Source organism: Physeter macrocephalus, chromosome 4 (assembly GCF_002837175.3).
Source record: "Physeter macrocephalus isolate SW-GA chromosome 4, ASM283717v5, whole genome shotgun sequence".
NCBI classification, from domain to species: Eukaryota; Metazoa; Chordata; class Mammalia; order Artiodactyla; family Physeteridae; genus Physeter; species Physeter macrocephalus.
Window position 1 is genome coordinate 68,361,910 of NC_041217.1, and position 11,111 is coordinate 68,373,020.

General features: G+C 44.7%; 1 protein-coding gene and 1 pseudogene across 1 annotated transcript in view; one reads left to right on the plus strand and one right to left on the minus strand.

The window, feature by feature from the left end:
• The window catches only part of ITLN2 (intelectin 2), a 6,733-nt gene extending 1,877 nt beyond the window's left edge, over positions 1-4,856 (plus strand). The window contains 6 exon segments of the mRNA XM_007121847.1: positions 442-683; positions 1,016-1,174; positions 1,577-1,697; positions 2,554-2,609; positions 2,611-2,658; positions 4,704-4,856. Coding sequence (XP_007121909.1) covers positions 442-683; positions 1,016-1,174; positions 1,577-1,697; positions 2,554-2,609; positions 2,611-2,658; positions 4,704-4,856 — 779 coding nt within the window.
• Positions 4,857-6,951: 2,095 nt separating this feature from the next.
• Positions 6,952-7,912, minus strand: LOC112062218 (voltage-dependent anion-selective channel protein 2-like; annotated as a pseudogene).
• Between the last annotated feature and the right edge of the window lie 3,199 nt (positions 7,913-11,111).

Below are 11,111 nucleotides of genomic sequence, written 5' to 3' on the forward strand. Positions count from 1 at the left end.
GCACGAACCCGCGTCCCCTGCATCGGCAGGCGGACTCTCAACCACTGCACCACCAGGGAAGCACCTGAATCTTATATAAAGGGCTGAGACCATGCCTGTTTACTCTTAGTTCCAGAGGCCACATCCTGATGTAGACTTGAGATGTGGTTGGGTGCTGATTTCTGGCCTCTCCAGGCCAGAAGGAAGCACAATCCACTGAGAGTTAATATCTCTGTCTTCTAAGGATGTCAGTGCTACAAAGTCTTTGAATATGTAGCATGGAATAAAGGCTGTCAGTGTCCCTGTTCGTAGATGACCCATAGAGAATTGTACTCTAACAAATGGATATGTGTGGGAGCCTCTAGGATACATTTCTGACTTCCCAGGGTGTTTCTGGTTTTGGAGCCTGAGATGGACCCTGTGCTCGCAGACACGGGCTCTCTAGGCTGGTTCCCTCTGCAGATGGCCTGTATTTCCTCCACACTGAGAATGGCATCATCTACCAGACCTTCTGTGACATGACCTCTGGGGATGGCGGCTGGACCCTAGTGGCCAGTGTGCACGAGAACCACGTGTCTGGGAAATGCACGGTAGGTGATCACTGGTCGAGTCAGCAGGGCAGCAGGCCAGACTGCCCAGAGGGGGACGGCAACTGGGCCAATACGTTTGGGTCTGTAGAGGCGTCCACCAGTGATACAAGGTTGGTGGCACTGACCACCCAGCTGGGAAAGGGTGAGGAGCTGAGTGTGGCTGGAGCAGAGAGTGTGGAAGGGAGGGTGGGAGATGGGGATGAGGAGGTAGGGCTGGAGAAGAAGGAGGGAAAAAGTCCATGTCTTGAATCACGACTCTCTCCCACCGGGTCTTTTTGGGTGGTGGGGCCTTATCGTCTGCTGGAGGTGGCAGGTGTCTGAGCGCTGCTGCCACCTGCCCCCCTGGAGCCCAGAGCTCTCAGCTCAACTGAGAACTGCATGTGTGGGTCTTTGGTTAGTTGGGACCTCCTGGGCTGGTCAGGATCAGTGTGTGTGTTGCTCTGCAGAACGCTGGTTACTATGACATCCAGGCCCAGGACCTGGGCATGTGGCATGTGCCCAACAAGTCCCCCCTGCAGCACTGGAGGAACAGCTGCCTGCTGAGGTACTGCACCAACACTAGCTTCTTCCCGAATCTGGGACACAATCTGTTTGGACTCTACCAGGTATATGGGGCTGCTGGCTGTTCACACTTCTTTTGGTGAACAGAGAGCCAAGTGTTTGGGGTGAGGAGTAAGTCTGCTCTGGGTTCCGTATCACTAGCAGGTGCTTGTGCTTGGCTGTTTCTTGCACCTGTGGGTCAGGTGAACTCACGTGCTACCTCTCTTAGGAATCTGAGCTGAGCACGGGATGAGGCCTATGGAGGAGGAGAGAGGGGGTAGAGAGGGAGAAGGACAAGGGGCTTGAAGCTAGTTAGGAACCTAGCTATGGGGTGGGGGGAGTGGGAAGGAGTCACTATTATTTAGACTGATTTCTGCATGTTGACACCTGAAGGCTCTAAATCCCCAAATTCCCAATGTGGCAGCTTCTCTACTGTCCTCACACAACCTGTATCTTGGTCCCTGCAGAAATACCCGGTGAAGTACGGATCAGGGAACTGTCAGACTGACAATGGCCCAGCTATTCCTGTGGTCTATGACTTTGGTGATGCTGAGAAAACTGCATCTTATTACTCACCAGTTGTTCAGCGTGAGTATCTGCTTCCAAAGCCCAGTCATCAATCCTTCCCTGCACTCTTGGGGAAAGTGTAAATAACAACAATCAACAATTGCTAGCATTTGTTGAACACGTACAATGTGCCAAACTCTTTTCTAGGAACTTGACATGGTTTTGTGTCATTTAATCATCATTAGAACACTATGAAGTTAGAATTACTATCCTCTCCAATTTATAGGATATAAACCCAGGCTTCTTAAAATATGGCTCTTAAAATAGTAAAAACTAGGCTAATGTTCACAGGTGAGAACAACTTGCAAAGTGGCGAGAAAAATTTATTTTTGGTATGATGGATAGCTATTATTTTAAAGAAGATATTTTTTCAGCATAATAAAGCCACAGAATTTAGGTCTTTGGTGGGAAAACAAGAGCCATTACTTTTTACATTTACTATTTCAGTGAGAGCAAGTAATGGTAGGTAGGGCAAATAAAGTCACGGTAATTGGATGAGAAGTGTGCCAGCATAAACAGATGGCCACATCTGATCATTGCTTATTCCTGCTGGACCTCTGGAGGTCTTCTTGCTGATCTTTCAGTGGAGTCTAATTTCTCCTATGAGCCTTAGGCAGACAAGTGACCTTTTGTGACCTCTTGTGAGCCCATGCCTTGGTCCTCTTTCCCCAGATGGAGGGAGGTTCTCTTCTAGCCAAGTTCAGGGTCAGGATGTAGCAGCCACTGTCCACAGAGGTACAGGGCTCTCTCCCCACAGCTTGGAGTGTTGAGCTGTAACCTGACCTGTTGGTGTAGGGAATCCCTGTGCTGGTGAAAGGGAAGCTGTTTCCAGTTCTTCCTTTGAATACTTAGCCCTTCTCTGACTCTTCTTTTCCAGGGGAATTTGTTGCAGGATTTGTCCAGTTCAGGGTGTTTAATAATGAGAGAGCAGCCCAATGCCTGGTGTGCTGGGATGAGAGTCACTGGCTGCAACACTGAGCACGTGAGTTTATTTATTTATTTATTGGCTGTGTTGGGTCTTCGTTGCTGCACGCAGGGGCTTTCTCTAGTTGCGGCGAGCGGGGGCTACTCTTTGTGGCGGTGTGTGGGCTTCTCATTGCGGTGGCTTCTCTTTGTTTCGGAGCACAGGCTCTAGGCATGCGGGCTTCAGTAGTTGTGGCACGCGGGCTCAGCAGTTGTGGCTTGCGGGCTCTAGAGCGCACGCTCAGTAGTTGTGGCGCACGGGCTTAGTTGCTTCGCGGCAGGTGGGATCTTCCCGGGCCACGGCTCGAACCCGTGTCCCCTGCATTGGCAGGAGGATTCTTAACCACTGTGCCACCAGGGAAGTCCCGAGCGTGTGATTTTTGAGAAGATATACGGCCTGGCGTGTTTGTGTGTGTGTATGTGTGTGTGTGCACACCCACCCTATGGAGTATGTTGATGTGTTTCTCCATGGCTTGCATTTTTACTTTTTTGCTGGTATTTTGTGGACATAATTTTTAAATTGTTACTATTATTTTTTAATTGAGATGTAATAGACATATAACATTATATAAGTTTCAGGTGTATAACGTAATGATTCTATATTTTTATATATTGTGAAATGATCACCATAATAAGTCTAGTCAGCACCCGCCACCACACATAGTTACAAATTCTTTTTTCTTGTGATGAGAACTTTTAATATCTACTCTCTTAGTAACTTTTCAATGTACAATACAGTATTATTAACTATAGTCACCAGTCTGTACTTTACATCCACAGGACTAATTTTATAATTGAAAGTTTGTACCTTTTGACCACTGGACATAATTTCCTGTATTGAAGTGCAATTTATCTGTATTCTCATGTATGATTAGTACTTTTATGTTGTGTTTAAAAAGTATTTCCATATGCTGATGTCATGAAGATATTCTCCACTATTCTTATTAACTTGTAGAAGCTTTATGATTTTGTTGTTTTTCCAGTCTTGTAGAAGAGAGCACCATAGGGGTGGTGACTGGAGACTGTCTTTGGGGGAAATTTTGTGGTTGGAAGGAGACAGGAGGAAGATGGAGTCAGAGCTATAAGAATAAGCACATTCACGTAGGGCCTTTTCCTTCCTTTCCTTCCTGTCAGTCTGAGAAATGTGACCCTGAAGTCAAGAACATCTTCACTTCCCCCGTTAATTATCAGTTTGTCCATTTGTCAGTCAAAATGAGGCATCTGTGCCCTTGTGGAAGGACCCCTAGTTTGTGATTTGGAAGACAATCCAGACATGCGTCAGACTCAAGTTTGACATAGCAGCGTGGAGGATATGGATTCAAGAGCAGGGAAATTAAGGGCAGGGAGGCCATGAGGCAGATGTAAAGGTGCAGATGTGAAATAATAAGGACCTGAGTCAGGGTGTTCTTGATAAAGTTGAATGTGCAAGGACAGATACATAGACGGTGGACTCAACCATTCTTGATGAGCAAATGAATGTGGGGGATGGCAAGTGAAGGAGACTGAACATATTTCAGGTTTTTGTTTTGGGTGACTGGGTGCTATCAATTAAGATGGGTGACAAGATGAGGAATAGATTTAAGGGTAGCAAGAGAGAATTAGTTTGGTTTTGCTCAAGCAGAGTTTTAGATCTAGAGATACTTAGGTGGAGACATCCAAGTGGCGGCTGGATATGGAGTTTCAAGCACAGAAAATATCTGGCTGACCTCTGACATTTAGGAGTATCTTGACAATATATGATTATGCTGGTACTAGCTAAAAGTCATGGGAGAAGATGAGCCATCATCGGGGGAGTGAGGTGTGGACAGAGCCGTGAGGAATAGCATTTGGGGGATCGATTGAGGAAAAGAGGTGAGCTGAGGGGTCTGAGAATAAATATGAAAGAAGGTGGAAAGGAATTCAGGAAAGAGCATGATTTCAGAGTCCACTGGAGGGAGGGTTTTGTGCTGGGCAGTGGTCAAGGCCAAGTAGGACGAGGACCAAAGAATCCAGGGGATTCGACCATTAAGAGCTCACTGGTGTCCTAGCCAATCCCTCATTGTGTCTCTTCCCCCAGCACCCCAGCACTGCATCGGCAGAGAAGGATTCTTCCCAGAGGCCAATCCCATGCAGTGTGGGGAATTTTCCTCCTTTGACTGGAATGGATATGGAACTCATAGTTGTTACAGCTGCAGCTGGCAAACAACTGAGGCAGCTGTGCTCTTGTTCTGCCGCTGAGAGCTGTGTGGTGTGAGGCGTGGAACCCAGCTCCTAAGCTCTGATACTCAGAGATGGAAAAACGGAATGTTAAGAAGGAGAGGAGGAGAATAAATTACATCACATTGTGGCCCTAAGTTTCTTTGAATTCTTTTTACAAATTGACTGAGACCTGGAGGGATGTTTTAAAATAATGCCTCTTAGTCTGGTGATTTCTACTTTAGATGGTCTGAGTTTGGAACTTCAAGTCTCTGGTATCCCAGAACACAAGTTTGCCCCTCTTTCTAGGGAAACCCTGAGTGAGATTGAAGAGCAGGGGGAAATCTTTCTTGCTAAATTTCCTATCATGCTGTTATTGTTTAATGAAATAAAGCCCTCAACATCAACATCTTAAGGAAGACAAGATGACTATTATTTAGATTCAGTAGGAAAAAAGAATTCGAGGTCACAACTGTCCATTTCTTTTATTCCTCCTGCTTTGACAGTCGGGATAGTATCCTTAAAATGATTCTAGAGCAATTCCATTGTGTGTGTTGGGGAGGGTTCTCATAGCACCAAGAAATTCACTGACGGCTAGCTGGATGTCCTACAACTCAACTCAATTTTGACCCAGTCTATCAGGAGACAATGTCAGATCCCCATGTGAAGGGCTCAGTCCTACAAGTCTGCCCCTGGAATCCCCCACTCCAGATGCCAGTTGCAAGTCCAAATTGTCACCTGTGCTTCTGACTCACTGGCTATAGATTGGAGGTTACAATGAATCCTTCCTTGGGTTCAATTAATTTGCTCGAGTGGCTCAGAGAACTCAAAGAAACGTTTTACTTACTAGATGATCTGTTTATTATAAAAGGGTGTAACTCAGGAACAGCCAGACGGAATAGATGCCTGGGGCCAGTATGGGTGAAGGGCACAGAGCTTCCTTGGCCACTCTGAGCACAGTATTTTCCCCCAGTCTCCACATATTCACGAACCCAGAAGCTCTCCAAACCCTATCCTTCGGATTTTTATAGAGGGTTCATTACACAGGCATGAATGATTAAATCATTGCCCAGGGCAATTGGTTAAACCTGCCACTCCTCTCCAGGAGGGTCAGGGTAGGTGGGACTGAAAGTTTCAACCCTCTCATCACAAGGCTGATTCTAACTTCGTTAATATAAATGAAGGCACCCCCCCCCTTTTTTTTTTCTCTGATCCCTTAGGTAGTGTTAAGTGTTTTAGGAGCTCTTTGCCAGAAACAGGATGAAGGCCAAATTTATTATTCATATTGTGATTCACAACATCATGTTCCCCAAGGATGGATGTGAATGGCAAGGTCTGAGCTCCCATCTTCTGTTGCTTATTCAAAAGGGGAGCCAAAGGTTCCAGTGAGGTCTCAGTGTTTCATCTGTGGAAACAGGAAGCTGATGACAGCAGTCCTGGCCTGTGAGCAGATCAATCTTTTTAAAGTTTTGCTCAAAATGCAAATCTGATCATAACATTCCCCACCTCCCATCACCATACTTTTTCTTTATTGTTCCTGTGGATTAGGGCAGTGGTTCTCAAATAGGGTGGGAGGTGGGTGGTATCTCTTCTCAGGTAGTGCTGCCAGATTTAGCAAATAAAAACACAGGAGACCCACTTACATTTTAATTTCAGATAAACAGTGAATAATGTTTTTAGTATAACTGTGTCTCCTGCAATATTTTTCTGGTGACCCTACCCCCAGGGAACATTTGGGAATATCTGGAGACATTTTCATGACTGGGAGGTGATGTGTGGGTGGGAGAAGTACTACTGGATAGAGGCCAGGGGTGCTGTGAAACACCTTCCATTACAGAGGACTCCTCCCCCAAATGGAGAATGATGTGATTTGAAATGTCAGTAGTGCTGTGGTTGAGAAACCCTGGATAGAGGATTTTGTCTTTACTATTTTTTTTTAAAGCAATTTTCACAAAGGTCAGTTTCATTATTGGTGGTTAGTACATTTAACAGTTAAATAGATTTAAATAATGCAAGGTGACTGCATGACTGCAGCATTGGTAACTAGACAGATAACCAATTTAACCAGAAGCCAGCTAACATGAAATTGCCTACACATTTATAATACAGTTCTTGTTTAGATGGTCTTTTGTTTTGATCACTGGGGGTCAGGAGAGGGGGAGGGAAGCCTACTGTCAAAGGGGAAATGTATTCAGGCCAAACCTTCTGATATCTCTTCCCAGAAGTTTCTACAGCTGGATTCACCCCCAACCCCAGAGAAAGCCCAGGTTCATGGCTTCCAGCAGTAATGTTCTTCCTGTTTACCAGAACAGACAGTGTCAGCTTCACACCAGGCACAGAGGCTGAATGTAGCCCATTCCAAGTGAACTACAATTGTTGACTTTTGCAGAAACAGAAGCAGTGGGATCCAACTGATATTTAGCTGCAATGCCCAAATGAGTGCAGCTGGTACCTAATAGCCAAGCAAGATCCACCCAAGTGTCGAGATCTTCACATCCTTTCTGATAAATTGATCCTCCAAATTCTGTCCCCAGAATCACTGGCATAGTATGCAGCTGGAAGTCCCCAGTCCTGTAAGGCACTGCAAATTTATTCATTTTCAGCTTTGATTTGGCACTGTCCCAGGTCACGGGCTGGTACCCAGCAAGCTAGCCACCACAGTCAAAGACAGCTGAACCACGGATTGCAGGTCCAGCAAAACCCGAGTCAACATCGCAACCAAGGTTTATACACTCCCTCTTGTAAGAAGACTTGATTTTACCATTTTCCTTTACCATGTTAGTGTGAGAAGGTAGTACCAAATCTTATAATCAAACCTTGAAAAATCTGGTCCTCATTTGTAATTTAATTCTGCTCCCAGAGTGTTATAAGTGTTCCATTGTTTGTGCTAGATCATATAGTATATGTATTTGGTCTCCAAGGTCCCAGGAAATTGACCTGTGTCCATATTAGATAATCCAGATGTTGAGAATTTTGTGTCAGTGCATGATTTTGTTCTCACATCCAGACAACCCCAAACCAAATTCTTCACTGAAAATATCTCTGGCAGATTTGCCAAGGTCAGCCCATGATAGAGCCCATGATAGAGGAATACACATTGTTCACACACTCCATGGCAAGACTGTGAGAAGAGGTGGCCTGGTGTTTCCTGAGGGGAGAGCTGCAGCCACAGCTGAGGCCACTGCACTTGCTCTGGGTTGGGCAGAACCTGGCTGGAGGGTGAAACAGAAGCCCTGTGGTTGTTCTTGGCTAAACCTGATTTGTATGGTACTTGGTCAACTCCTGTTAATGTACAGTTGATCCCTGAACAACGTGTGGGTTGTGAAGACTGACAATTTGCACAGTCTAAAATCCACATATAACTTATAGTTTTTCATCTGTACCCATAGTTTCACCATATCTGCGGTTTCTCTGTGTTTGTGGTCTGCAGATTCAAAGAACCATGAATTGTGTAGTACTGTGTTATTTACTATTGAAAAAAAACCCACGTGTAAGTGGACCAGCACAGTTCAAACCCACTTTGCTCAAGTGTCAACTGTATTTGCTTTTTTCTAGTATCTTCTCTTTTTTTCACCTCCCTAATAAATCTTTGTTTCTTACTACCTCATTCCTGATTTTCCTTCCTGCTCTTTTATTCCTTCTTTCTCTACTCATCTTTGATACCTCTTGCCTTATTTCTCTCTCCTCATGTCAGGGTGTTACAAAACCAAACTTGAGTCCACATGCCTGTGTGCAGTAAAGCCAATCTACTGACACAGGGTTGTGGTGAAGGAAAGTGCAGTGTTTACTGCAGGTGCCCAGCAAAGAGTTTGGGTAGCTAATGTTCAAAAGCCCCCAAACTCCCAGTGGCTTTCAGGGAAAAGTTTTAAAAGACAGGGCGAGGAAGAGGGTTACAGTGTGCGGCATCTACTAGTGGACATTTTTCTGATTGGGTTGATGGTGAGGTCATTGGGATCAACATCATCAACCTTCTGGTTCCAACTGGTCTGGGCTCTACCTGCTTGTGGTCAGCATATAGTTAACTCCTTCCACTTGGTGAGAGTTTTAGTAATTGCAAAACAGCTCCAAGGATATGGCTCAGAAGGCGTTTGTCCTCTGGAAGGAGTATTTTTGGAGCACTGGCAAACTTTAATTTCTTAAACAGGATGGAGATTCATAGGTATTTGCTTTTCTGTAATTTGTGAAACTGTATATTTATGTTTTATATCCTTTTCTATAGTTGTTTTAATTTTTTCCAATAAAGTTTTTTTTTTTTAACAGTAAAATGTAAACAAGTCACTTGGAGAAGCTGGGCTGGATGTGAGGTTGGAAGGGCGTTGGCTATTTTCCACAGTATTCTCTCTCCACACACACACATACTGTCAATTTTTTTTTCCCTAAAATACATTTTGAATTATGTTGATAAGACTGGTGATTGGTTATGAGTCTAAATTCAGAAAAAGCAATACTCTATCAGAGTCAATTTTTTATTCCTTCTTTTACATTCTTACCAACCCTCCTTCACCTTCCAACAATTTCCAGCTTGTCACCACACACAACACAGCTTCAAACTCTACCTTGTCCCCCCAGTTGAGTCTGTCCTGTAGTGGAAAGATCAGTTGGCTGCAATCAGTACCTCCTAACATTTACCTCACTTTCCCCAGCTCCTTTTCACTGCCAAAGCTGTAACGTTCCTTGCTGCTTCTACAGTTTCCCTCTTAACTTCTCTTGCTGATTCCTAACTTCTAGTGCACATGGAAATTCAGTGATGAGAGAAATTGATCTACAGGGCATATGGGCACAAAGTGGGGAAGAAAGATGGAGAGGGCAAGTGCCAGGTATTCATGCAATCCCACCTACCAGCAGCAATGGGTCTCTCTTCCTTTCAGATATATGAGAAATTTGACTCTAAAGCCCATCCTGACAGCCTGTTTCCAGAACCATTTCTGGTGCTATTTATCTTAGCCTGGATCCTCCACATGTGAAAGCCTGAGGCAAAGATGAAAGTGCTAACACTTGAGTTGGGAGCTGCCAGTTCAGAAAGATAAGGATTAGGAAAAAATGGAAGAGATGAAGAAAACATTAGAAACTATGTTATTTGTGATCTCTCTGCCTATCTCTTTGTAATGATTCTGGAAGAGATGTGGAAGATGCAGAGTCCTGACCAAAAATCTGTCCCAGGTCCCATGGTACATTGTCCAGTGTGGGAGAGAGCTTGGCTGGTGACACCTGATTCCATATGAGGAACAGGAACAAGTAAGGGCAGAGAGAGGAAGGAGGGAAAGAGAGGAAGTGGTCAGGAGGTAAAGAACGTGAAGAGCAAAAGAAGTGAGAGTAGGGAGAGTGATGGCAAAGTCGAGGTGCTGGGGGGCGGCAGGATCATTGAGGGAGGAGAGAAGGAGAGAGAAGGTATTCAAATATCTCAGTGACACCATGTGCAGTAGAAACAAGCCATCCCAACTGAGCTGTTCTTAAATTGCAGACTCATGAGCAAAAGAAATTATTGTTGCTGTGTTAAGTCACTGGGTTTGGAGAGGTTTTTGTACCACAGCAGATAACTGATCCAAACTCCATGGTGTGCAGTTTGAGCCTGGTGCTCTAGCTGATGACTTGACTGTTTTCAGTGGGATTGTGGAAGTGCTTTGTGGTTTATAAGGACCCTTGCTGGCAGCAGCAGTGTGGGGAAGGGATTGGAGTGGGTCAACACTGGACACAGTGAAGATTAGGAGGGGGCAGGAGGCCAGTTCAGGAATGCAGGACCTTGTTCTATCATTCCATGTCCAGATGATTAGTTGGAGGCAATCAAAGTCATTCCACCCTTCTGGCCAGAGGCTGATTCTGGAGTGGGCATGTGTCCCATCTCTGCCCAATGAGACAGTAGGAAAAATGTGCTGGAGCCTCTGGGAAAAGCTTCATTTCTTCTAAAAAGAGTCAGAGGAAGTGATCCCTCTTTTTGCTCTTGATATTTCTTAGTCTTATAGATTATTATGGGTTGTCCAATAGAAAAATGGGCAGAAGACCTTAACAGACATTTCTCCAAAGAAGACACACAGATGGCCAGTAATCAGATGAAAAAATGCTCAACATCACGATTATTAGAAAAATGCAAATCAAAACTACAATGAGGTACCACCTCATACCAGTCAGAATGGCCATCATTAAAAAGTCTACAAATAACAAATGCTGGAGAGGGTGTGGAGAAAATGGAGCCCTCCTACACTGTTGGTGGGAATGTAAGTTGGTGCAGCCACTATGGAAAACAGTGGAGAGGTTCCTCAGAAAACTAAAAATAGAATTACCATATGATCCAAGAATCCC